Source organism: Marmota marmota, unplaced genomic scaffold (genome assembly GCF_001458135.2).
Source record: "Marmota marmota marmota unplaced genomic scaffold, marMar, whole genome shotgun sequence".
Taxonomy (NCBI): Eukaryota; Metazoa; Chordata; class Mammalia; order Rodentia; family Sciuridae; genus Marmota; species Marmota marmota.
This window is the reverse complement of record NW_025999873.1, coordinates 299,999-327,833: the sequence shown is the minus strand read 5'-3', so window position 1 is coordinate 327,833 and position 27,835 is coordinate 299,999. Positions and strand designations below refer to the sequence as shown.

At 46.8% G+C, this 27,835-nt stretch overlaps 1 protein-coding gene and 1 pseudogene across 4 annotated transcripts; one reads left to right on the top strand and one right to left on the bottom strand.

Moving 5' to 3' along the window:
• The first annotated feature begins 25 nt into the window (after positions 1-25).
• On the top strand, positions 26-26,605 carry Trpv2 (transient receptor potential cation channel subfamily V member 2). 4 transcript variants are annotated; one of them, XM_048785874.1, is made up of 15 exons: positions 26-321; positions 1,713-2,006; positions 4,684-4,817; positions 6,867-7,157; positions 7,908-8,206; positions 15,165-15,338; positions 15,784-15,939; positions 16,484-16,579; positions 17,890-17,960; positions 18,442-18,607; positions 21,372-21,438; positions 21,544-21,872; positions 23,213-23,340; positions 24,212-24,291; positions 26,101-26,605. In XM_048785874.1, exons 2-15 carry the CDS (start codon positions 1,819-1,821, stop codon positions 26,193-26,195), a joined length of 2,274 nt encoding a protein of 757 aa, XP_048641831.1. In that variant the 5' UTR covers positions 26-321; positions 1,713-1,818; the 3' UTR covers positions 26,196-26,605. The 4 variants fall into 4 exon arrangements, with proteins under 4 accessions (XP_048641831.1, XP_015362312.1, XP_048641842.1 ...); XM_015506826.2 differs by having other exon boundaries at positions 16,481-16,579; XM_048785878.1 differs by lacking the exon at positions 26-321 and adding an exon at positions 3,610-3,710 and having other exon boundaries at positions 1,909-2,006; positions 16,481-16,579.
• LOC107160156 lies at positions 11,451-12,402 on the bottom strand (annotated as a pseudogene).
• Positions 26,606-27,835: the final 1,230 nt, after the last annotated feature.

The following is a 27,835-nucleotide window of genomic DNA, read 5'->3' as shown; positions in this document are numbered from 1 at the left end:
GTGGGGGCGGGGCGAGTCTCCCTAGAGCAGGGTGTGGCCAGTGGTCCAGATGGTCAGTCTGTGCTGGCCAGCCGGTCCACATAGGGAAGAGTAAAATCCGCACTCCCCAGCTTGGCTAGCCGGGCGGGCTGAGGGTGACCGGAGCGCTCAAGCTGGAGCTCGGAGCTCCGACTGGGTGGGGTGGTTCCTGCTGCTCCGCCGCTGTCACCGCCAGCCGCCCCTCCCGTCTTCACTTCCTCTCGGAGCCCCCGCCGCCCCAAAGACTCGGGGATCCCAGCTGCCGCTGCCAGCCGACGCCACGCCCTGGCTTCAGCCTGCGGGGTAAGTTGGTGGGCAATTCAAGGGAGGTAGGAGGGGATCGGCCCCAAGCCTGACAATGAACCATGGAGGTGGGGAAGCCAGTCTGAAGCCAGGGTCTGTAGGGGGCTCCCTTTCCGTGGACCTCCAAACCTCTGCCTCTGCTGCCAGTGTGTATGGGGTCCCAGGAGGGTCCCACGGTAGAAAAAAGTGAAATGGGGCTGGACAGACAGCTGTTGCAGCTTGGGCTTAGGAATAATGGGTTCTATGAGCCAGGATTTGTTTGGGGACATAAGCTCTAGGCTGCTTGGTTTGTGGCTCGAGTAAGACGCTGGTGTGGGCAGAAAGATGGAGGGTCAAACTGCAAGTGGAGGCTGCCAGACAGGCCCTGGCCTTCCCTGGCTACTCTGTGGAAAAGCCCCATTCAGGTCTTAGAAGGCACTGGGAGCCCAAAGCTGTCTGGGAGTGGGCCCAGGCCCTGCAAGCAGCAGCTCCGTCCCCTTCCCTTCTGGGCCCTCCTCTTCTGTGCTTCCTCTCGGTGGCCTCCTACCCACTTCTCTCACTGCTTGCTGTCTTCGGACCCAGCTCTGATTCTTTTCCCTTCTTTCTACTTCTGCCCACTGGGGATCAGGGGCTCCGGGACCCTAACTGGCATCCCAGTTCTCGCCATGTGATAGAGGCTGTGGTTTCAGTTTTCCTGTGAGGGTGACATGGCCGTTGTCAGCTGATCTCCCTAAGCCCAGCCCAGTTGGGAAGGCAGAAGGCGCTTATCAGCCAAGGAGGGGCTTTCTGCCCCATTCTGAAGCCCCTAGAGAGATGACATTTTCATGCCCCAGACATGAGTCAAATTGTAAACATAGATGGACCCTGAGAGAATCTGAGAACTGAAGAGGAACTTCATGGTAGACAGTGAGATGGTTTTAGACCTGGTTCTGCTAATCACTGATGGCCTTGAGAAAACCACTTCCCTCTCTGAGCCTCAGTTTCCCTGGCAGTAAATTAGGGGCTGGATGGACCGGTGGCTTTCCTCTTGGTTTCCGTAGAACTCTTCCCTTCTGTGGTGAGGAATTGGGTGTTCTGCTCCATCCCAGAAGCTTCACTTTTATCTGTAGTGAATATTGTCTGCCAGTAAGATGTTGGGTAAAAGAAAGGGTTGTGGCCTCTCAGATGTTAGGAAGTCCCAGAGGGAAGTTGGCAACAGCCATGGCTCTTTTTGTGGGACTGCATCAAAGAGGCGGCCATGTTGAGTCCCTGTTCTTCCCCTGTTCCAGCACTGGGCCATCCTTTCACACCAGGGCTCCTCACTCCTCTTGCGCTCTTCCCTTCTCCTTTCCCACTCACTTCCCCTCCTACAGGGCTGGGATCCTGTATTGTAGATCTACAGACTTTCAACTTCTAAACCTCTTCTTCTGCAGGCTCCAACCAGACTAACCCAGAACTGGGCTTCAAGGAAGAAGGGACCCCTGACATCTCCATCTCCACAGAAGTTCCAATTGGTCTGAGCAGCCTCCTTACTTCAGGATGACCTCGCCCTCCAGCCCTCCAGCTTTCAGGCTAGAGACATCAGATCAAAACCAAGAAGATGGTGCTGAGGTGGACAGAGGAAAGCATGGGCCTCCCCCCATGGAGTCACCATTCCAGGGCGAGGACCGGAACTTCTCCCCTCAGATAAAAGTGAACCTCAACTACCGAAAGGGACTGGGTCCTAGGTGAGGCCACAGATGCAGATGGGGCAAAGGGCCCCCCACTCAGCTTCTGCAGAGCACCCCAATTAGGCTCAGTAGCCAGCCCAGCACCAGTGCCTCTTCTGTACAGCTTAGCTCTGATGGCTGCTGGGCCCCAGAGGGGGACCTTCACTCTGTTCTCTGGGGTTTGCCATTCCCACCACCCTTCCTTCTCCTATTCACCAACTCCCCCCCCCCCTTTTTTTTTTTTGTATCAGGGATTGAACCCAGAGGTGCTCTACCACCAAGTAGATCCCCAGCCCTTTTATTTTTATTTTTTTGTGGTGCCAGGGATTGAACACAGTGCCTTGTGCATGCAAGGCAAGCACTCTACCAACTGAGCTATATGCCCAGCCCAATTTTTTTAAATTTATTTTTTAGTTGTAGCTGGACACAGTACCTTTATTTTATTTATTTTTATGTGGTGCTGAAGATTGAACCCAGGACCTCGCATGTGCTAGGTGAGCACTCTACCACTGAGCCACAATCCCAGCCCCCCTATTTTTTGTTTTGAGACAGGGTCTGGCTAAGTTGATGAGGCTGGTCTCAAACTTGTGATCCTCCTGCCTCAGCCTCCCAAATTGCTGGGATTACAAGCATGCACCACCACACCTGGCCACCTTCCTAATTCTTGGTCTTCTGCTCTCTAAGGTTATCTTTTTCTTCATAGGGACACATTCTTCCAGCTCCAAAGTACTTAACCTAGCTATAAAACCCTCCAACCCTGTCATGGAACCTGTGGGATATATTAGGATCTCCATATATACTCCATCCAGGGACAAAGGCAAGGATATCTGCAAGTGTCCCAAGCAATTCTTGGTTTCGTCCCAAAGGATGAAACTGTCTCCAGGGGATGTGGACCTAGGGGATTGAGGATGAGGAGTTTCTGTGCTTTGATTTTCCTGTGGTCTCTCTGCTATTTAGACTGTAAGTCCAGGGGTCCTGCTTTCAGTTCTGCTAGGAGTCAAAGGAAGCTGCACCTGGCATAACCCTTAGTGTGAGTTTTACCCCATGAGGCTGGAAAATCCACATGGGCTGGGAAAGACTACTAGGGAAACCCCTTCCTCCCTCTTCATGCCTGAGGTGTGGCCACCAGCCTTGCCCTCCCAGGCTAGAGCCCCTGTGCTGTTTGTGCTGGAGGACCGTGATCCAATTCAGCACCAGCACAGGAGAGGATACCTGGGACGGTTTCATCCTTCTGGAAGTAGTATTGCTAGCCTGATAGAGATAGAATGGGCCCTGCAATGTCCTCTGGATCCTCAATTTATGCCCTCTGAGCTTCCCTACCCTGTGATGCTACTCTGGTGGCAGAAAGTGTCCAAAGGGTCACTTTTGCCAGCCAGACTGCTCACCGTACTCTCAAGCCAGCCGTGGGTGGAGTCATTATAGCCATGTTGTGGCCATGTGATCTGCTGGGGGAATGATAGACATGGGACCAGGATGAGGCAGACTGCAGCTTCCTGGTGTTGAGGAGGCAGAGGCTGGTTCTAATACCATCGTGACTATAAAGCTGAAAATGTGACAGATTCCAACAATCATCTTATTCATCAGAGAATCATCAACCCTTATGTGGTTTGACTCATTCCAGGAGATGGTAAGCTGTGGCCTGAGGTTTCCCAAAGCATCAAGTAGCCCTTTGTACGTTGGTTATCACTTCATATCTCCCGATCATGGTTTCAGGCCTCAGAGGTATAAATATGGACATGGCCCCATGCCCTTTCCCCGTCTCCATCTACTAGATTCTAATGAAGTAGGAAGTTCCTTCTGGGGAAGGTAGGAGAGATTTCCCAGAAGTGTAGTTTCTCAGTAAAACTCTGGTCAGTGACTGATACTTTTGCAGGGCTGGGTCCGTGTGTTACTCTATCTCTGGGAAACCTCCTGCTAACTAAACTCTCTTTGGGGTCCAGAATCTGAAACTATTATTAGATAACCCCTGTGAGAGACTTGGCTCTGCACTCTATCACTTTGGGCAAGTTCCTTCACCTCCTTGTTTGTCTAATGGAGAAAAGAGTGATTCCTTCTAGAAACTTCCCCATTTTTCTTTCTTTTCTTTTTAACTTATAGGCCTGGAATAGGGATTAAAAATGCAGAGTACTCTAAAATCAGTCAATATGTAGTTTCTGAGAGGAAGAGGGAGCTTTTCTCCATTCCTTCTTCATTTTTATTTTGCGGTGCTGGGGATGGAATCTGGGGCCTTATGCATGCTAGGCAAGCACTCCATCACTGAACGACATCCCCAGATGTTTCTTCGTCAAGGTCACTAGTGCATGAAGCCACCATCAGTCTTTAGGTGCCTCCTGAGACCCTGTCCAGAACTGTGTAAAAGTTCTAGACTATAAGTTGTGTGCACCAAAAGATTCTGTAGGATAATGACTCTGAAACATCAGTGTACCTGGCATATGATACACAGTTGATGCTGAAATTATCAGTGATGATAAGAGTCCTGGGGATGCAACAGATTAATGCCCCAACAGCAACCCCCTTCCTGAGACCCTGAGCAATTGGGGTCACCTTGGTCTGCCTTAGAAGGCAGAGGCCCTCAGAAGGGATCCCATTCAACCTGGGGTGAGCAGTGCTTACAGGACTCCCTGGGATGGGGGTATTTCTGGTGGAGGGGAAATGGACCTTCTCCAGGAAGAATCATAAACTACCTCCCCCACAGCCAGCCAGACCCAAACCGCTTTGATCGTGATCGACTCTTCAGTGTGGTCACCCGAGGTGTCCCTGAAGACCTGGCTGGGCTACAAGAGTACCTGAACCGGACCAGCAAGTACCTCACTGACTCAGAATACACAGGTAGATCCTGCCCTGTGGCAACCTTTGGGCTCTGGTGTCCTGTGGGCTGAGAGCTGGGCTGAATGAGTGGGCCTGGACCATGATCAGGATCAGAGAGTGGAGTATTCTCCACAGCTCTGCTAGAATGACTGCTGAGGGCCCTGCAAATAGAACTGACTGGAGACAGGCCCCTATACAGTCCTGGCCATACCTCCTGCCTTCACCCTACCCCACCAGGCTCCCAACCTGTCTTTGCCACTCAAGTCCATTTCAGTGGCTAAGTGGCTACTCAAAGCTCTTGCTCTCTCTCTTTTTAAAAGAGCAGCATTATTGAGATATATAATATACATATCGCATTCTTCCCCTGCTGCAGAGCATCTTTGCTCAGTGTCTGAATATCATTATTGTTTGGACTGATTAGAAAAATAACATATGTACATTCTAGAAGATTAGGACAGTAAGGAAATTTATGAAGTCAAGGGTAAAAACAGTTTGTCATTCTGGGCCCCCATTACTGGCTTGCAGCATATCTTTTCAGACTTTCTTAGAATGCCAGGTATATATTTATATAATTGGGGCATTGTCATATGTGCTAATTTGTAATGTGTTCCCTGCATACTTAATGCATCTTATATGTCTGGTAGCACTTTCCATTTCAGTACATCCCTCAGTCTGATGACTGAAGATTGAGTTTTCCATTGTGTAGATTTACCACCATTTAGTTAACTAATTAAAAAAAGTTGGGCCTGGGGATGTGGCTCAAGTGGTAGCGCGCTCACCTGGCATGCGTGTGGCCCGGGTTCGATCCTCAGCACCACATACAAACAAAGATGTTGTTGTGTCCGCCAAAAACTAAAAAATAAATATTAAAATTAAAAAAAAAATTTTTTTAGTTGTAGATGGACACAATATCTTCGTTTTATTTTTTTATTTATTTTAATGTGGTGCTGAGGTTCAAAACCAGTGTCTCGCTGAGCTACAACCGCAGCCTCTTAACTCATTTCTTTTTGTTGGCTATTTAGATCATTTATAGTTTTTTTTTTTTTTTGCCTCAATTTCCAGTGTGCCAGGCCCTCTGGTGCTAAGCATTTTGTTTATATTATTCCTTTGGGTCTTTACAATAACCCCCAAATATCCCCATTTTTCAAAGAGGAAAACTGAGGTTAAGAGAGGCCAAATGACTTGCTGGAGGAGACAGAGTTATTAAGTGGAGGGGATCACCTACAAATTCTGCTCTGAATGTTCTCATGGATAGACTATGTTGCATTTGTGATGAGTTATGTCTTAGAAACTTTGTTTTCAGAAATATTTTTCATGTTTTTTTTTAAAGAGAGAGAGAGAAAGAGAGAATTTTTAAATATTTATTTTTTAGTTTTCGGTGGATACAGCATCTTTATTTTATTTTTATGTGGTGCTGAGGATCGAACCCAGCACCCTGAGGCGAGTGTACTACCACTAGAGCCACATCCCCAGCCTTTCAGAAATTTTTGTTATACCTGTTGATTTTAATATCTGTTGCCTGGAGGGTTTTTTTTTTTTTTTTGACCCAGGATTGAATCCAGGGGCGCTTAACTACTGAATCACATCCCCAGCCCTTTTTATATATATATTTTTGAGAACGTGTCTTGCTAAGTTGCTTAGGGCCTCTCCAAGTTGCTGAGGCTGGCTTTGAACTTATGATCTTCCTGCCTTAGCCTCTGGAGCTGCTGGGATTACAGGTGTATGCCACCATGCCTGGCTTGTTTGGAGTCTTAATACTCTGCTACATAACCATGCTCCCACCAGTAGTATACAGAAATAGTCTTTTTTTAGGGCTGGGACTATAGCTTAGTGGTAAAGTGCTTGCCTTGAAAGTGTGAGGCACTGGGTTCGATCCTCAGCACCACATAAAAATAAATAAAGATACTATATGTTCATCTACAACTAAATAAATATTAAGAAAAAAAGAAATAATCTTTTTTTATCCTCCCATGGGATACTTTGGAGCCTGGGCTTGCTGCACATTGGCAGGCAGCCCAGTTGCTCCTGTTCTGAGCACTGTGTGCCCCTTCCACTCCCTTTTTCCCACAGAGGGCTCCACAGGGAAGACATGTCTGATGAAGGCGGTGCTGAACCTTCAGGATGGAGTCAATGCCTGCATCCTGCCATTGCTGCAAATCGATAGAGACTCTGGCAATCCGCAGCCCCTGGTTAATGCCCAGTGCATGGATGAGTACTACCGAGGCCACAGTGCCCTGCATATTGCCATTGAGAAGAGGAGCCTGCAATGTGTGAAGCTCCTGGTGGAGAATGGGGCAGATGTGCATGCCCGTGCCTGTGGCCACTTCTTCCAGAAGAGACAGGGAACTTGCTTCTATTTTGGTGAGTGAACATTTCTTGGATACATTGAGGTATGGAGGAGACAAGTCCTTGTTCAAGTTCACACAGTCAGTGTGTGGCAGAACTGGACTTAAATCCACATGTGCCTGACCCTGATACCCTTCTTCAAACCACTAGGCTGCCTGCAAAAGCAAGGTGTCTTAAGAAATGTTTTTTTTTTTCCTTAGAGAGAGAGAATTATATTTATTTTTTAGTTCTCGGCGGACACAACATCTTTGTTTGTATGTGGTGCTGAGGATCGAACCCGGGCCGCATGCATGCTAGGCGAGCGCGCTACCACTTGAGCCACATCCCCAGCCCTTAAGATATGTTGTATCCTCATATGGTTGAGGAGGAGGCTCAGCATGCATCATTCCCAGGCAGGGAGGACAGGGGGATGCTAGTATTGGCCTGTGTCAAGACTTGACTGAGGAATCTGGAGATGTAGCTCCGTGGTAGAGTGCGTGCCTAGAACACAATAAGGCTGTGGGTTTGATCCCAAGCACTGCCACAAAAAAAAAAAAAAAAAATGGATTTAATCAGTCTGAATTAAGGGACAATGTTCTGGGTTCTTGAAAAGAATAGTGTAAAAGGCAGGGGAGAGAGGACCTTGGTTGGGTGGCCTCTGTTTTATACCCTTATATGGTAATGAAGCCTGACCTGATTCAAGGAGGCCTGACCTTTTGTCCAAAGAGCAGGAGGAATGGAAGCTGAGAGGCCTGAGGCCCAAGCTGACCCCTTCCCCATCCACAGGTGAGCTGCCTCTATCTCTGGCTGTTTGTACTAAGCAATGGGATGTGGTGACCTATCTCCTGGAGAATCCGCACCAACGTGCTAGCCTGCAGGCCACTGACTCCTTGGGGAACACAGCCCTCCATGCCCTGGTGATGATTGCAGACAACTCTAAAGAGAACAGTGCACTGGTGATCCGCATGTATGATGATCTTCTCCAAGCAGGGGCCCGCCTCTGCCCCACTGTGCAGCTTGAAGACATTTGCAACTTGGAGGGCCTCACACCCTTGAAGTTGGCTGCCAAGGAGGGTAAAATTGAGGTAAGCTGCTGTCCCCCTCCCTGTTGTCTCTCTCTTTCTTGGAAGCAGCAGGACTCAGCCAGAAACATCTGTGGAAAGAGCCTGAGTGGTAGACCAGAGCACTGGTCGTTCCACTTTTCAATGAAGCGTTCCTATCCATAAGAAAAAATTTCAGGTGGAACCTTAGTGTTAGTTTACTGTCACTGTGACAAAGTGCCTGAGAGAATCACCTTTTAAAAGGTAGAAAGATTTATTTTGGTTCACAGTTTCAGAAGTTTCAGGCTATGGTCCCTTGGCCCTGTTACTTTAAGAAAGGCAAAACATCATGATAGAAAGCATATGGTGGAGCAAAGCTGCTCATCTCATGGTGATCTGAGAAGCAAGGAGAGGGGAGGAACCAGGAATCCAGAATCCCTTTCAAGGGCTTACAGTAGGTTACAAAATATCTACCACTTCCCAATAGCACCACCTGCTGGTGACAAAACCTTTAACACAGGAAACATTGGGGACATTTCTTAAATGTCAAATTTATGCCAAATCAAAACAACCTTCAATGTGTGTGTTTATTTATACATTATAAGCAGACCAGTCAGTCAATAAATTGTGTTGTAAAACATAGGGGAATATTTTTAGTTGTTTGGGTTTCTTTCTTTCTTTTTCTTTTTCTGTTGAAGTATTGGGGTCTTTCAGATGCTAGGCAAGTACTCTACCACAATACCCCCAGCCCTGGGTTTCTTTTCTTTTGGGACCAGGGATTGAACCCAGGGAGAAATGGTCTTGCTCAGTTGCTCAGGGCCTCACTGAGTTGCCAAGGCTGGCTTTGAACATAAGATCCTCCTGCCTCAGCCTCCCAAGCCTCTGGGATTATAGGTGTGAGTCACTGCACCCACCTCCCAAACTCTGGGTTTCTTACTAGGAGACAGTCTTTTCATATCCTTTGCCTCTTTTGCTATTAGATTTACTATTATATTTTCTTCATATTGATTGGTAACCATTCTTTATAATGGACTTAGTACTTGTCTATTACAGTGCTTGCAATTTTTCCTCCCATATTTTTTTAAAAAAAATTTTGGAGTTGTAAATGAACATCATGTCTTTATTTTATTTGCATTTTTTTTATTCATAACTGCCAAAACTTGGAAGCAACCAATGTGTCTTTCGGTAGCTGAATGAATACATGAACTATGATATATCTTGAGAATGGATATACTCAGCACTAAAAAAATAATCCATGAAGACATGAAGAGACCTTAAATACATATTTCATATTATTTTAAAATACATGTGTATGATTCTAAATATAAATTATCCTAGAAAGGGCAAAGTTACAATGACAGTAAAAAGATCTGATTTATAGAGGCTTGGCGGGAGGGAAAAACAGGTAGAACTGAGGGATGGAGCATTAGGTTCATGAAGCAATCCACGAATTATCATGTAGAATGTTGGATACATGCCAAACCTTAGTCAGTGGCCAGTGTGATGGGGGCCATAATCCCAGCTACTTGGGGGACTGAGGTAGGAGGATTGCAAATCCAAAGCTGGCTTTGGCTACCTTTTTTTTTTTTTTTAGGGGAAGGGTTACCAGGGATGCTTTAGCACTGTGCCACACCCCCAGTCTTTTTATTTTTAGACAGGGTCTTGCTAAGCTGTTGAGATTGACCTCAAATTTGCAATCCTCTCGACCTAGCCTCCCAAGTCTCTAGGATTACAAATGTGTATCTCCAACCCCCAACCAGCCTCAGCAATTTATTTATTTTTTTTTTAAATATTTATTTATTTATTTATTTTAAATCTTTGGTGGACACAACATCTTTGTTGGTATGTGGTGCTGAGGATCGAACCCGGGCCGCACGCATGGCAGGCGAGCGCGCTACCACTTGAGCCACATCCCCAGCCCCAGCCTCAGCAATTTAGCGAGACCCTATACCAAAATAAAAAATAAAAAGGGCTGTGGATGTGGATCAGTGGTCTAGTGGCCCTGAGTTCAATCCCCGGTACCCCCTCCCCACAACAAAAGTTCAAAGCCAGCTTCAACAATTTAGTGAGACCCTGTCTTAAAATAAAATNCACACACATCAAAATCATAAGATATTCAACAAAAAGCATGAAACCAAATATACAACTGGGGTGTAGTTCAGTGGTAGAGTGCTTGACTACACGTGTGAGGCCCTGGGTTCGATCCTCAGTGCCACATAAAGATAATAATTCATTATAATTAGAGATAATAATTCATTATAATTAGTTAATAATTAATAATAGGCCGGGCTTGGTGGCATATGCCTGTAATCCCAGTGGCTCAGGAGACAGAGGCAGGAGGATCTCAAGTTCAAAGTCAGCCCCAGCAATTTAGCAAGGTGCTAAGCAACTCATGAGGCCCTGTCTCTAAATAAAATATAAAAATAGGGCTGGGAATATGGCTCAGTGGTTGAGTGCCCCTGAGTTCAATCCCTGGTACCCCACCCCCCACCAAAATTAATAATATACCAATACTGACTTATCAATTAAGGGATGTACCACACTAATAGGACATGTTAATATTAAAGCCAGGTGCGATAATGCACACCTATATCTCAGCTACTTAGAGGAGGCTAAGGCAGGATTGCAAGATCAAGGGCAGTCTCAGCAATTTAGTGAGACTCTGTCTTAAAATAAAGATAAAAAGGGGCTAGTTTGCCGGTAGTAGTGGTGCATGCCTATAACCCCACGATTCAGGACGCTGAGGCAGGAGGACTGCAAGTTCAAAGCCAGCCTCAGCAACTTAGCGAGACGAGATCCTAAGCAACTTTGGGAGAACTTGTCTCAAAATTAAAAGGGCTGGGGATGTGACTCAGTGGTTAAATCTCCAGTACCAAAAAACAAACAAACAAACAAAAAAAAAGAGGCAGGGGGTTAGGGTTATAGCCTAGTGGTAGAGTGTCCCTGGGTTCAATCTTCAGTACACACACACAAAATTAATATTAAACGCATCAACTGGAGAAGTATAAAAGAACTCTTTTGCTCAGTTTTTCCATAAACCTAGCTCTGCTTAAAAAAAAAAAAGTATAATAATACTTGAGTCTGACACAAATGATCAGGAGACACTGAAAATGAAAGACGGTCAGGAACCAGCCCAGCAATCATCAGGCTGTGTGATGATTTACCTATGGGCTCTCCACCACTTGTCCTGGGAGAGAAGAGGAATATTTGCAAATTTATGTCCTGTTTTGTGGCCAATAGTGGGAAAACAGAAATTTTTTTGGTCTGTTTCTTCTCAATTGCCTTCAGATCAAAATAGTACTTTAACATTGCTTAAGGTGACACCTTTTGGTCTCCTACAGTGCATGGCTTTTTCTCTCTTGTTATAATTAATCCTTTCATCATCTTTCTTATTCCTTTTTACACATTTAGGGCATAACATATTATCTTCTAGTCCCGAGGGTGGAAAAATACAGGGTGGTAACAGGAAGAGGGAAATCATCCTCTTGGGAATGTCAGGGACCCAAGTCTGACCTGCATGGAACTGCAGGCGAATCCAGCTTGCTATTTCCTGCAGAAAGAAATTAGCCATGGACCACACACCACCTGACACCAGAGGTTTGCATCAAAAAGGCCTCCAGAGAAGTAGGGATGGGACACAAATTCACAGCCTTGCGCTGAGTGGCCTTGGCAGCCATCCTTGCCCAAGATGCCAATATGGACTCCTGAGCTGAATTTACCACTTCAACCATGTTAGTCTCTTCCTCTCTTTTAACCTTATTACGACTTTCCTGAAGCCCTGCTGTATTGGCCACTGCCTTCTGTTTCCTGGAAACTGGCTTCAATCTGGCCTCCTGAGATGTTTCAGGAATATCATATTTTTGTTCAGGGTATGCATGCTTCTGTAGCCTCAAATAAACCTCTATTTTCTGGCCATCAATACTCAAATTAAATTGTTGGCACTAGTTTCGCAAAGTATCCTGAGAAACCTTATTAATTGAAGGCAAAATGGTCGGCAAGGGAAGGGATGGTATTTTACAAGAGGCAGAGGGTTAGGGTTATAGCCTAGTGGTTATAGCCTAGGTAGGTTTTGTTTGAGGAAGGCAGACTTCGTGTTTGATTTCTGCAGTTGAGGAAACACTTGTTTCCATTGGATATTCTTGTTCCTCTCTAACTGGGACCAGTGTTAAAATCACATTTTCCTCATCAAATTTCTCCTCAACCAAGTTCTTCTCAGTGACCCTGTCATTTGAGCCTGACATTTCCAGGAACACAGGGAGAAAGCAAAGGCAGCAGGGCTCAGGACAGCTATGCAGTGTGCACCTTCTTTTATTTGCATTTTAAAAAAATATTTTGTTTTTAGTTGTAGTTGGACACAATACCTTTATTTTCTTTATTTTTATGTGGTGCTGAGGATCGAACCCAGGAGGCTCACACGTGCTAGGTGAGTGCTCTACCCACTGAGCCACTACCCCAGCCTCTATTTTTTTTTAGAAAAATTTATGGTGTGTTTTTTGCCATCCAGAATGTAAGAGTTTTATGTTTACAGCTGGGCATGGTGGTAGACACTTGTAGATCCGGCTACCTGGGGAGTGATGTGGGGGGATCACTTGAGCCCAGGTGTTAAAGATACTGGGCAACATAGTAAGACCCAGTTTCAAAAAATAAAACAAGGGTTGGGATGTAACTCAGTGGTAGAGTACTTTCTTAGCATGCACAGGTGCACAAGGCCTTAGGTTCAATCCGTGATACCACAAAAAAAAAAAAAATTATGTCTGCATGTATAATTAAGATTTTTTTTTTAGTTTTACTATTGTGTTGCTTAATTCCTTCTACAAGGTTTTATATATAATATGATTATTATATCATTATATTCTGTATATAATTATATAGATTGTTACAGGGAACTGTTACATAATTTATATATTATAAAATAATAGTTGTATATGTAAAAATTATATACAATAGCATATCCATATCTGCATTTTCTTTCAGACTTTTGCAGTTCCATTTTTTTTATTTTTATTTTTTATTTTTTGGTACTAGGGATTTAACTCAGGGGCAACTTACCACTAAGCTACATTCCCAGCACCTTTTTAATTATTTATTTAAAAAAATTTTTTTTAGTTGCAGGTGGACATAATATCTTTTTTTAAAAAATTTTATTTATGTGGTACTGAAGATCAAACTCAGGGCCTCACACATGTCAGATGAGTGCTTTACTGCTGAGCCACAGCCACAGCTCCTTCATTTTTCATTTTGAGTCTGGGTCTCACTAAGTTGCATACGGTCTTACTAAATTGCTGAGGCTGGCCTTGATTGTGATCCTTCTGTTTCAGCCTCCTAAACCACTGGCATTATAGGTGTGCACCACTGTGCCCACCTGCAGTTCCATTTTAAATGCCTAAAATTTGATTTATCTAGATTATCATTATTTTTTTTTTTTTGGTAGAAGGAGTAAGCATGATCCACCTCTCCTTCCTTCCTTCCTTCCTTCCTTCCTTTCTTTCTGTCTTTCTTTTTTTTTAGCTTATTAGTATTTGAACCTTATAGTCAGAGCCCTCGCCAACTTCTGGACGTGCAACCTCTGCAGTTACACAGGGCCAACACTTAGAAAGCAGGCATTTTTTAAAGGTGAAGAAAAAAATATCCTGATAAAAATAAAAGGTGTGGTTGCACAGTCCTGTAATCCCAATGAATCAGGAGGCTCAAAAGTTCAAAGCCAAGCCGGTGGCAGTGGTGCATGCCTGTAATCTCAGTAGCTAAGGAGGCTGAGACAGGAGGAGTGAGAGTTCAAAGCCAGTCTCAGCAATGGTGAGGCACTAAGCAACTCAGTGAGACCCTGTCTCTAAATAAAATACAAAATAGGGCTGGGGATGTGGATCAGTGGTCGAGTGGCCCTGAGTTCAATCCCCGGTACCCCCTCCCCACAACAAAAGTTCAAAGCCAGCTTCAACAATTTAGTGAGACCCTGTCTTAAAATAAAATATAAAAGAGGGTGGTTAGGGATATGGCTCAGTGATTAAGTGGTACTAAAAAAAAAAAAAGATAAAAAATAAACATAAATAAAAATCTTTTTTGTTTTGTTTTGTTTTGGTATTGGTGGTTGAACCCAGTGGTGCTCTATCTCCAGTTCTTTTTACTTTTTATTTTGAGACAGGATCTTACTAAGTCACCCAGACTGGCCTCAAACTTGGAATCCTGCTGTGCCTCAGCCTCTTGACTACCTGGGATTACTGTAAATTGAAGTTTTAATACTTTTTTCCTGCCCTCCATGTTCCTGCTTACTTTACGAGGCTTACTCTGTTGCCTAGAGGCGTGGCCCTCCCATCTTTACCCTCTTTCCCTCATTTCTCATTTGTGAAATCAAATTGTTTTTTTTTCTTTTTTTTCTCTTAGTACTGGGGATTGAACTCAGGGCACTCACTGAGCCACATCCCCAGTCCTATTTTGTATTTTATTTAGAGACAGGGTCTCACTGACTTGCTTAGTGCCTCGCCTTTGCTGAGGCTGGCTTCGAACTTGCGATCCTCCTGTCTCAGCCTGAGATTACAGGCATGCACCACCACATCAGGCCTCAAATTGTTTCTTAACTGTTCAGGTTCGGGACCCCTTTCTATTCTGTTGAAAGCTCTGTACTCTGACCACAGAAGTGCATACCCATGTATATGTGGACTCCATCTCAGGAGTTCAGGAAAGAGGGACAGGAGGGGGGAAGGAAGAGCCTGGCTGGCCGGCAGGCCCACATATCTGTGGAAGGGTGGGCATGAGAGCTGTCCTGTGGCTGAGCGGGCATGATGTGTGGAAGAGCTAAGACACACAAAGACCCATGTATGGAGGGCCAGGAAGGCTGGGGTAGAGAGGTAGGTGGGAAGGAGCCGTTTGGGGACTCCAGGGGGTGTGGGAGCCTGCCCCGCACCTCTGCAGATGGTGGGCATCTCTGCAGGGTGCTGGTTGTTTCCCAGCCTTGACCCAGAATCAGTACTGGGAGTGGGTCCAGCAAGCTCATGGGGCTGTCCTGCAGATTTTCAGGCACATCTTGCAACGGGAGTTCTCAGGACTGTGCCAGCCCCTTTCTCGAAAGTTCACCGAGTGGTGCTATGGGCCTGTTCGGGTGTCACTGTATGACCTGGCCTCTGTGGACAGCTGGGAGGAGAACTCAGTGCTGGAGATCATTGCCTTTCACTGCAAAAGCCCGGTGAGCCTATGGGGATATGGGGGTGCCTTTTAAAGGGCCTGGCTCAAATCAGGGTTGCCTCATGGACCACACCTGCCCCATTCTTGTGCAAGTGGGGTTATAGCTGCACACCCTGACTCTGGCCGCCAGGCCCTCACTTATTCCACACTTTAAATCCTACCCAACATAAGGATCATGCCAAGGTCCTCTAGAGGCAACTATTGAGGTCTCTCTTATTGACGAGCACTTGCTATGGAATGGAGGATCAGGAGGGCTGGGGTGGAGGCAGGTGGGGAGGGAAGATTTGGGACTCCTAGGTGGTGTGGGACCTCACCCCCACCCCCCCTCCTCTCCATTTCCCTTGGCCCTTACAAGTAGCCTGACATGAAATGGGCGCTCTGTCTATACCTGCTATCTATCCATCCCCTGTCTCTACCTAAACATGGCTCTCCCCTTCCCGCCCCAGCACCGACACCGCATGGTGGTTTTGGAGCCACTGAACAAACTGCTGCAGGCGAAATGGGATTTGCTCATCCCCCGGTTCTTTTTCAACTTCCTGAGTTACCTGATCTACATGTTGGTCTTCACTGCTGTGGCTTACCACCAGCCTGCTCTGGAGAAGGCAAGGGCAAGGAGGGAAATGTTCTGGGGGAAGCCTACTTGAAGCAACCCTGGAAGAAAATGGGCAGGGACCCCCATCCTACAAAGGATAACTCTGAGGCTTAGGTGACTTGAGGGATATACCCAAGGCCAGCCTCTTAGTACTAACAACAATAATAGTAGTGAATACTGATCCAGTGCTCACCATATGTGCAACTGTATTCTAAGTGACTGACGTGTTAAATAGTGAATGCTCACAACAACTCTCAGGGATGACTAATTATCATCATCCTCATTTGAGGAAAGGGAGGCACAGAGAGGTTAAGTAATTTTCCCAAGTTCACCCAGACTGTAAGGGGTGGAGACAGGATTTGAAACCAGACATTCTGGTTCCAAACCCCACATTCACAACCACTATACAACGTGCCTCTCAAGTGACTGGAATCCAGGGGTGCTTGGTTGGAGCCCACGTTCCCTCTCTGTAGTGGAGTCTCAGCATGGTCTGTCAGCTATTAGGGGGAGGATCCAGGTCCCAGGTCCTATCAGCGTGTGTGTGTCTTCAGCAGGCCTTCCTCCCGCTGAAGGCGACAGGTGGAAACTCTATGCTGCTGCTGGGCCACATCTTGATCCTGCTTGGGGGAATCTACCTCCTCTTGGGCCAGGTAAGGGCTTCTGCCAATCTCCTCACCCTACATCACTTCCATATCCAGTCCTATTCAGACCAGTCAGCCCTACCCCAGTTGAGGGCCACAGGTGCTGGTTTTGTCTTCTGGGGCCTTGGTACTCATCCTGCCATGCTTTTTGGGATACCTGAGGGATAGCAGATGGCTTCTCTGATTTCTTGGTAGTGAAGGCTCTGCTCCCCTGGAAATTAAACTGAAAGCCTTTGCCTCTGGGTCCCTCGGCTGGCTGGGGCATTCCTTGCTTGGGGAGCACAGAAGGCCGATGGCAGGTGGGGCTTAGCCCATCTTCTATAGGAGGACATCTTTAGTCAGAAATGCTTCAAGCTTTCAGGAGTCAGGATGAAGCCCAAGACATGGGACCTTCTCAGAGTCAGCAGGTTGCAGGCACCAAACTCAGGTTGGCTGGAGTACAGGGTGCACCCCAGGAGGCTAGGGGTGGGAGAAGGAGCTCTCCTTCGGTCCACTTGGGCTCTTCATCTAGATCCACAAGCATCAGGAGGCCTATAGAATTGTCTGGTATTTACAGGTGGCTGCTCTTATTTTTCTTCTTCTTTGTTTTTTGTTTTTGGTGTTATTGGGAATTGAATCCAGGCGTGCTCTATGACTGAACCATATCCCCAGCCCCTTTCATTTTTTGAGACGGGGGTCACGCTAAGTTGCTGAGGCTGGCCTTAAACTTGTGATCCTCCTGCCTCAGCCTTTCAAGTACCTGGAATTACAAGCATGTGCCACTGTGTCCAGATAGCTGTTCATTTATATATTTGGGGGGATTTAATCCAGGAGTGCTTAACCACTCAGCCACATCCATAGCCCTTTTTAATTTTATTTTGAGACAGGGTCTTGCTAAATTGCTGAGGCTGGCTTCCAATTTACGATCCTCCTGCCTCAGCCTCAAAAGTCACTGGGATTATATGTGTGTGTGTGTCACTGTGCCTGGCTATTCATATTTTTGGAGATGGGGGTCTCATTAAGTTGCCCAAGGCTGACCTTAAACTCCTGGGCTCAAACAGTGCTCCTGCCTCAGCCTCCTGAGTACCTGTAATTGCACAAAACCATGCTCAGCTAAGGCTATTCTTTTTGGTAAGAGGGTTGAAAGCTATCTCAGTTTTCAGGATTCATGAATCCCTTCCAAGTTAAAGCTGCTGCCTTCACCACTAAGGTGGGCTGGTCAGGCTCCCACAACAGCGAGCATGGCACAAATAGGGAGCTGGGATCCAGGCCCTGTGGGGCAGCCAGACTGTGTCTGTGCTTGGAGAGTAACTTTCACACCCCTCTGTCTTTTTCCATAGCTGTGGTACTTCTGGCGCCGACGTCTGTTCATCTGGATCTCCTTCGTGGACAGTTACTTTGAAATTCTCTTGTATGTGGCGTCTCCCTCTCCCCTGTTCCCCTACCTCCCCGGTCTCTGAGGTCTGGGAGAGACTGTTGTGGCAGAAGGTACCAGGCTGGGCCCAGGAAGTTCCTAACATTAGCTAGACTTGGGAGTCCTGATTGCCACCCAGTTAGGGCTCCTTTGTGCTCCCCTCCTTGTAGATGATGACTGTGATTGTTACCTTTATACCCGTGGATCCCCGACTCTTTCCTTGTAGAATCTCACTTAATCCTCAAAGACACTCTAAGAGTAGGTGCCATTGTTATTATGCGCATCTTACAGGGGAAGGAACTGAAGCCCACAGAGGCTAAATAACTTGCCCAAGGGGGAGGTCAGGTCCTGTTGGGTCTGGCTGCAGATGGATGGCATCCTGTGGTGGGAGAGGCAGTAGTGGTCAGTGCTGGCCAGCGGGAGTTGGGGGAATATTGCCAGATGGTGGGAAGGTAACCCAGACCTTGTCCCCCTATAGTCTGCTCCAGGCTCTGCTCACGGTGCTGTCCCAGGTGCTGTGTTTCATGGCCATTGAGTGGTACCTGCCCCTACTTGTGTCCTCGCTGGTTCTGGGCTGGCTGAACCTGCTTTACTATACACGTGGCTTCCAACACACAGGCATCTACAGCGTCATGATCCAGAAGGTGAGAGAAAGGTAACCCGGGGGCAGCCAGACTGGACAAAGCTGGCCATCACAGCCCAGTGGGATTCCCATTGTCCCTAGCATCCAGAAGCCTTTCTCCACAGATAACCTGGGCAGAAGAGGGCATGAATGTGTCTGCCTGTGAGTTGTTCACTCAGACACTCTTTGAATGTCACCTTAAGCAAGGGCATGCATGTTTGCACATACCTGCTCCAGTCTGCGTACATAGACATGCACACACGTATGCTTAGAGGTATTACACATGGGCATGTGTATCCTTCTTCATGAAGGAACAGAGAATATGCACATACACTCATCTGTGTTCTGTGCCCTGTGACATGAGGGCATCTGCATGTGTCTGTGTCCATCCATTTATTCCTCAAACATTTAGGGAGTGCTTGCTATAGGCCAGGCCCTGCTCTACATGTTGAGAATATTCAGGGAACAGAACAGACAAGTTGTTACTCTCCTGAAGATGACAGTCCAGTGGGGGAAATGAAAACACTAAGAAAATCACCACAACTGAGAACGCCGCCAACTGCTAGATTTTGTGAAGGAAATAAGGAGGACACTGTGACAGAATGGGGAACAGAGGTTACTTGAGAGAGTGATGGCTTCTCCCAAGAGGTGATGGTCAAGTGGAGACCTGGAAGTGTGATTCAGCCACCACCAGTGTTGAAGAGGAAGGATCCTAACAACAAAGGAAAAAGGGATGAACAAACAGAGAGTGCTTGAGACAGAGCCAGGGGGCCGGAGAGTGAGGCAGAGCAGAGAAGTTAGCAGGCAGGGAGGGGCTGGGGGCTTTGTCCAGGGGGCTTTGTTCGTGGGGGAAGATTTGAAGGCTCCTAGCATGCGTGAGGCACTGGGTTCGATTCTCAGCACCACATAGAAACAAAATAAAGATATTGTGTTCACCTAAAACTAAAAAATAAATATTAAATAAATAAAAAAAATTAAACAACAACAATAAAAAAAAAAAACAAACTTATAAAATAGAGGGCTGTGGCTGTGGCCCAATGGCAGAGCGCTTGCCTATTAGGTGTGAGGAACTAGGTTCAGCCCTCAGCACCACATAAAAATAAATAAACAAAATAAAGGTATTGTGACAATCTACAATAAAAATACTTTAAAAACCTTATAAAGTAGACATAACATAAAGTTTACCATTTTAACTTTTTTTTGTGTGTGTGTGTGAATGGAATGTACGGCCTTGCACACACACTAGACAGGTATTCTACCATTGTGCTACATCCCTATCCCTTTTCATCTTATATTGAGATAGGGTTTCACTAAGTTGCTGAGGGTCTTACTAATTTGCTCACACTGGTCTTGAACTTGTGATCTCCTGCCTTAACCTCTCTAGTAGTGGGATTACAGGTATGCATCACCACACCTGGCTTATTTTAACCTTTTTTTTTTTTTTTTTTTTTGTATCAGGGATTGAATCCAGGGGCACTTAACCACTGAGTCACATCCCCAGCCCTTTTTATTTTAATTTTTATTTTGAGACAGGGTCTCACTAAATTGCTTAGGGCCTCCCTAAATTGCTGAGGCTAGCTTTGAACTTGCAATTCTCCTGCCTCAGCCTCCTGAGTCGCTGGGATTACAGGTGTAATCCACTGCATCTGGCCCATTTTAACCATTTTCTTAAAAAAATATTTTAATTAATTTTTGGTGAAATTTTATATTTTATTTATTTATTTGTATGTGGTACTGAGGATCAAAACCAGTGCCTCACATATGCTAGGCAAGCACTCTACCACTGAGCCACAATCCCAGCCCCTCATTGTAACCATTTTAATTATTATTATTATTTTTTAGTTGTAGATGAACACAATACCTTTATTTTGTTTTCTTTTTAAATTTTATTTATTTAGTTGTAGATGGACACAATAAGCTTTATGTATTTATTTGTATGTGGTGCTGAGGATCAAATCTAGTGCCTCACACATGCAAGGCAAGCGCTTTACCACTGAGCTACAGCCCCAGCCCTATTTGTTTTTACTCTTATGTGGGGATCGAACCCAATGCCTCACGCATGCTAGGCAAGCGCTCCACCACTGAGCCACAACCCTGGCCCCTCATTTTAACCATTTTTAAATGCATGGTTCTGTGGCATTCAGTACATTCCCATTGTTGGTGTAGTCATTACCACCATACATCTCTAGGACTCTCCCATCTTCCCAAACTGAAACTTGAAGCCCTTTAAGCAGTTAAGCACTAACTTCCCCATTCCCTCCTTCTCTTGGCCCTTGGCAGAGAAGCCACCCCTTTGCTTCCTATCTCTCTGAATTTACCTGCTCCAAATACTTCATGTAAGTGGAATAATTCAATTCTTTTTGGTCCATGCATACTCAGAAGTAGAATTGCTGAGTCATATGATAATTCTTTTATTTTTATCTATACTTTTAGTTGTAGATGGACACAAAGACTTTATTTTATTTATTTTTATGTGGTGCTAAAGATTGAACCCAGGGCCTCACATGTGCTAGGCAAGTGCTCTATCACTGAGCCACAACCCCAGCCTCTCATATGATAATTCTGTTTAATTTTTTGCTGCTGTAGGATTTTTGATAGGAAAATGATTTGATCTGAGGTAGATGTTTAAAAGACCCCTCTGCTCAGTGTGGCTCCTCGGGGTCTCTGTATGCACTTTTGTGTGTGTGTGTGTGTGTGTGTTATACATGGGAACCATGTTTGTGGGTCTGGGATCATATGCAGTGAATGGCGCAGCCACCACTTACCTCCTGGCTTGTGTGTTCCAGGTCATCCTGAGGGACCTACTCCGTTTCCTTCTGGTCTACTTAGTCTTCCTTTTTGGCTTTGCTGTAGGTAAAGGCCCTTTCTGGTCCCCACCTCTCCCCCACCCTCCCTGTGCACATTCAGGCAGTCTCAGGCTGGTCTCAGGCTGAGGATCCCTCTCCCACCCTCCCACAGCCCTGGTGAGCCTAAGCCGAGAGGCCCGGGACTCTGAAACCCCTGCAGGAAACAATGCCACCGAGGTAGCTCAGCCTGGGACAGAGCAGGAGGATGAGGCAACACCATACAGGGGCATCATGGATGCCTCCCTGGAGCTCTTCAAGTTCACCATTGGCATGGGCGAGCTGGCTTTCCAGGAACAGCTGCGCTTCCGTGGGGTGGTCCTGCTGCTGCTGCTTGCCTACGTGCTGCTCACCTACGTCCTTCTTCTCAACATGCTCATCGCTCTCATGAGCGAGACCGTCAACAACGTTGCCACGGATAGCTGGAGCATTTGGAAGCTGCAGGTGCCACAAATGAGGCTCCCCCCAACCCCCCTTCTGAGTTCTGCGTTCTTGCTGAGGGGTGCCCAGGACCCTGCTGAGCTTGGTCCATCCCACTGGAGGCTGTCCAGGGTCCTGCACCTAACTGAGTGGGCTGAGCTCAGCAGGACCAACTTCTGAACTCCCTCATTCATTCCTTCCTTAGTAGGGTTGTTGCAAGGATAGGATAAGCTCAGAGATATAAAGTGCTCAGGACAGTGCCTAGTGGGTGGTCAATGTAGTCATTATTTTCATTATTATTATCTAGTATTTATTTTCTTTTTCTCTTTTTTTGGCTCTGAGAATTGAACCCAGGAACGCTTTACCACAAACTATATCCTTGGTCTTTTTTTTTTTTTAATCTTTCAAAAAATATCTTTGCTTTATTTATTTATTTGTTTATTTTTAATGTGGTGCTGAGGATCGAACCCAGTGCTTCATGCATGCGAGACAAGCACTCGACCACTGAGCCCCCTTTGTCTTTTTTTTTTTAGTACCAGGGATTAAAACCAGGGGTGCTTAGCCACTGAGCCACATTCTCCAGCCCTTTTTTCTTTCTTCAATTTTGAGACAGGGTCTTGCTAAGTTGCTTAGGGCCTTGCTAAGTTTCTGAGGCTGGCTTTGAACTTGCAATCCTCCTGCCTCAGCCTCTTGAGTTGCTGAGATTATAGGTGTGTGCCACCATGCCTGGCTCAGTCCTTTTTTCAGTCAAAAAAAATTTTTTTTTAAATATTGAGGCAGGCCTTACTTAGTTGCTGAGGGTATCATTAAGTTCCTGAGGCTGGCCTTGAACTTGTGACCCTCCTGCTTCAGCCCCAAAAGTTAGTGGGATTACAGGTGTGTGCCACCACGCCCAACATTATGTAGTCTGTCTTTCTTTCTTTTTTAAATATTTTTTTTCAGTTGTTGATGGACCTTTATTTTATTTACTTATATGTGGTGCTAAGAATCAAACCCAGTGCCTCACACTGAGTCACAACCCCAGCCCTAGCTAGTATTTCTTGACTGCCTATTATTATTAGGTAAAGTGGGCTAGGAACAGTTCTAGGTAGTACACACACAGCAAAGAATAAGACAAAGCCCTTCCCTCACAGAGCTCTCATTCTGTGCTCCTAATAGGTAAAGTGGGACCATTTGGTTTACAAATGGGGAGACTGAGATTCAGAGAGGTAATCAGGCCTTGGAGCTGGATTTGAATCCACATGCTTAGTGGGCTTTGGGTTATACTATAAATTGCTGTGGGGTATCTTCCTGGTCCCCTTGCCCTGTGTACCTTTCCCTCCAGTGTTCCAGGCTGCTCTTTCTGATGCATCCTTTATTTCTAGAAAGCCATCTCTGTCTTGGAGATGGAGAATGGCTACTGGTGGTGCAGAAGGAAGAAGCAACGGGCAGGTGTGCTACTGAAAGTTGGCACCAGGCCAGATGGCACCCCTGATGAACGCTGGTGCTTCAGGTCAGTGAAGTGGGCAGGGGAGGGTGGGGGCCTTGCTAATCCAGCAATCCTTAGGGCCCACTAGCAGTGCAGGCCAGTCTTACTCTCCTGAAAGCCAGGAGACAGCTGCCAGTAGCCAGGTCTGGTGGGAGAGGCAAGGCCCAGGAGTGCCAAGGGATTGCATCTGGGCAGGTTGGATCAGGGATGCTGGATCTCACAGTCCCCAGGTTGCCACTACCTGTGGTTCTGCCTATTTGGCCATCTACTTTTCCTAGTGTCTTAAACAGAAGGTCCTTCCCTGGCAACCCCTCACCCCAGCCAGAGTGTGCTGGGGTTACAAGCACACTAGACTTCCCCGGCTGGGCTGCTCCTCCAATTTTCTCAGCCTGATCTTGAAGATGTAATCCTTAAAATGGAGATCAAGCCCTTTTATACTCAGGGAAGGCTGGAGCATCTGGAGAGGGAACCTGGAGACAAATGCATAGCATGAGGCAGCCGTTGAATGGGGGTATAGGATGAAGGGTTTATATCTGAGAAGCAGCCACAAAAAGGCCCCAGAATCCAGAGCACAAAGACACACCTGATCTCAATTCCTCTTTAGTTGCTCTGTGCAACCATGCTGCTGCGAATAGCTGGAAAGAAGGGATGGATACCTGTTCCTCCACGCAGGCACCTGGCTCTGGGGACTTAGTCTAGTAGCTACAAGGGCTGTGCTCCTGGGGGGATGTGGGTGGCCCAGTGCCTTGCGGAGAAGGGTAGAGAAATCTCATTCTTCTCACTATCCCTGGGTCCATGAGAGTTTCTTCATAGTTCACCCACTTGGGGGTTCAGCCCCTCTCTGGGACAAAGCAGCCTGGACCACTGTATTCCCAGAGCTCTCTGTTGCCTGTAGGGTAGAGGAAGTGAACTGGGCTTCGTGGGAGCAGACACTATCCACAGTGCGTGAGGAACCATCGGAAGGCAATGCCCCTGGTGAGTAGATGTGGGGCTGCAGCCCCTGCCCTGGGGCATGTGCACATGTGTGCATCTTCTGGGCCACACAGCCTTGGAGGGTCTGGGTTGGGACCCCAAGGCCTCCTCCATGGCTGTTCTGCAGCTGCATCCCATGCCTGCTCCTCCCACAGGGATTGCCCCCTGAAAATGGTACGTCTCCTCCTTTCTTCTCCACTTCAACTCACCTGCTGACCTGTTTTCAGGGAGTCACCTGGGGAGCTCTTAGTGATTCCTCCAGCCCAGCCTTCTCCCTGCCTCACTCCCATTTTCTCTTCTTATTGGGGTTGTAATTTGCCCATCCAGTTGGTTATTAAGGATCTGCTCCCTGTCATGCTTGGGTACAGCCTGGGGGCCCAGCAGGGGCACAAGTTAGGAAGAGCACAGATGGCATCTCTCTGGGCTCTTGGGGCACTTTCCAGTATGGCAGGCCAGCTTTGGTGAGCTTTCCCCTACTACCTAAGCCTCCATCCCCTTTTACCCCAACCCCTTCACATCCTGGGAGAAGCCATTCCCTTTCCCTCACCTCATCTCTGGGGTCTTCATCCTTCCTGTTGGCATAGGATGGTTCCTCTGGTTCCCACCTGGCTGACTCAACACCGAGACGGACTGTTTCCTTCCACCTCAGAGGCCTATTCTGAGGATTAACTCTCTACAGCCTGTACTTTCTTTCTGGAACTTTCAAGAGCTCTCACCTTGTCTTCTCTTAGCTCACCTTCTCTCCTTTCTCCATTTCTTTTGTGAAAAATGTTACCTGCTTGTGCCTGTGGCCCCAGACCCCTCATTCCAAACAGCTTCCCTGAGTCTCCCATGAACCTTGTAGAGAGGCTCTGCTGGTTTCCCAGCTCCTGGCCCTCACATGCCATTAGGTTTCCTTTCTACCCTCTCTTTGCACCTCCCTTCTTTTACTTCAATACTGAGACTCTGAGAGTCATCTTGGCCTTCATTTTGCCCCCAACATTCTACACCTGTCTATTCTCAATACAAACTTGACATCCTCAACAGGAATAGCCTTGGGACTGCCTTATTGGGCACACTCTCCACACCCAGGTGGGAGGCCTTGAAGGTCTCTGCCCATTCTCCCCTACATTCACCTGGAGTCCTTGATCTTTCAGGCAGCAACTCACCCCTCTGCCTCTGCCTCTCATTAACCTGCTTCTGCATGGGTGGCCCATCCTACAACCTGACATTCAGACAAGTCTTTCTGCTTCAGGTTTATTGCATGCTATTTCTACTAATGTAGACAAAACTCCCCATGGCCCATACTTCACAATACCTCCCACTGTCTGGAGGCCACACTCCTCAATATTGAGATCAAGGCCCAATCTAATCCATTCCCCACACCTCTGTCCACGTGGCAGCCACTTGGGTTGCAGCACTCCTTGTTCTCTGGTTCACTTGGACATGTCTCTATTGGAAGTGTTCATCGGCCCCTCTGGATGTCCAAACCCATCATCATCCCAACATAATGTGTCTCCTCTCTCCTCTGAGCTCTCTAAGCTCTTAAAACATTTCTGTCCTGCTTGTTAGCATGTCTCACATGTTCTATTTTTTGAAACGTGGCCTGTGACCTCAAGGGACTTTAAGCTTCTGGGGGGGGGGGGTGGTCCCTGACTGGCATATGACAGGGGTTCAGGAAATGCTTATGGAAGTAAGGAGTCAGGGAGAGGGACTGTCCCTAGGGTGTGATGGGCTTTCATGAAACGCTGAGATCCCTTCCCATTCCTGGCACCTGCCTCCTGAGGATATACCCAGTGGTGAAGCCACAGTGTTCCCTATTCTGTTTTACAGGTTCCATGAAGAACCCCATTCTGGCTTCCCAACCTGGGGAGGATCATGCCTCAGAGGAAGACCATCTTCCTCTTCAGGTGCTTCAGTCTCACTGATGGTCCATACGCAGGAGGCCAGCAGGATAGAGTGAAGAATCTTTCCAGCCACTCATGCTTGCTCTGGGGATCTTTAATTTTCTTGGCAAATATAAATATATATATATATATATATATTTCACAACCAACTCTACTGGAAACATTATTATTGAGCAACGTTGCTGGGACCTTTGGTTTAATAATATCTGCATGTCTCTTTCTACCTCTGGGTATAGGGCTAGACTTATCCCACTTTTTCTTGGGATCAGTCTAGCCCAGAAACCCTTAGCTACTCCCTTCTGCCCTCAGTCCTGGGATTGTCCTCTTCTTTGGGGCAGGCTACTGGCTGAGGTTCTGTGCCTGCTGTCCTGGCAGCCACACACATCCCCCTTCCTCTACCAGACACCCATTAAATCCACTTCTAAGATGTCTGACAGTCTCCTTTGAGCTCTCTGGTTTAGTTCAGGCTCTGAATTACTGCTTTCTCACCCACTTGAACTTCATGCTCAATTTCATTCCTTAGATCTTCCTAAGACCCAAGACAAACATGTCATCCCTGCACTTTGTAGGCCTGAGAGGTTCCCAGGGTGTACAGAGTGTTGTCACAGGAATCCTCAGCCTTCCACGACTTTGCCTACACATTTCCAGACACATCTTCCCTTATATTCCTGCTGCCTGCCGGAGAATGTGGTGAAAAATCAATTTTCACCGATTTTTTCATGCTGGTTGAGGGACCTTGTGTTTGACCCCTTGACTTGGCTGTTGCTAGAAGTCTCCCTCTCTCTGCCCCTCTCCATTAAAACCCTATACTTATTTCTCAGATTAGCTCAAAAGTTGCTGTCTCATGATTGCCTCTGCAGTTCTTTCTGTTATGCTTGAATTCGGGACCCCCAAAAGACCACCAGAGACCCAAGATCGATGTAAACAGTGAAGAGGTGTTTATTGCGAGCTAGCTCGGTCCTCCGCACGCACATAGCAACTGCTGACACCAAGAGGCCCCGAGCCCAGGGTTTGCTGCAGTTTTATACATTCTTTGGGGAAGGCAGGGACCCCCACATACATCATAGCATCTCTTAGCAAATCATCACATATCGCGGGAAAATCAAATAACAACTCTAAAACATGATTAGCACATTCACTGGCGGGAACAAGTTGGGTAGGGGTGATTGGTTACTACAAGAGGGGGATTTATTTGAACTGATTGGTTTAAGCCAAGAGGGGTGTTCGTGCTGAACTACATGGTTTCCCAACACCATAAACTCCTGGGAGGGTCATCTGGCATCCCAGATATTTCCATGTCTCATGCTGATTGGTGGCTGCTGGGGGGTTGCTATGGGTCCCCACCTAGCCTGTCAGGGACACCTGGCGCAGCAGATCTCTCCTGTTATTTGTAGATAAACAACTTAGCAGGGTGGGAATGTGCCTAGGAGTGTTCTGTGGGTCTTTCCAAGGACAAAGGTCATGTCCCTTCCTTGGACAGGCTTTGCTCTGAGGTAGAGGCTAGAGGCTGGTTTTTCATTTCCAGTCAAAATGAATATAGTTCTCCCTTGGTATAGTTTGTGTACAAAATGGGTGTATGGGGAGTGATTTTTTTTTTTTTTTTAAGATCAACTCCCGGGTCTCATGCATGCTGGAGTGTTCTACTAGAGCTACATCCAGAG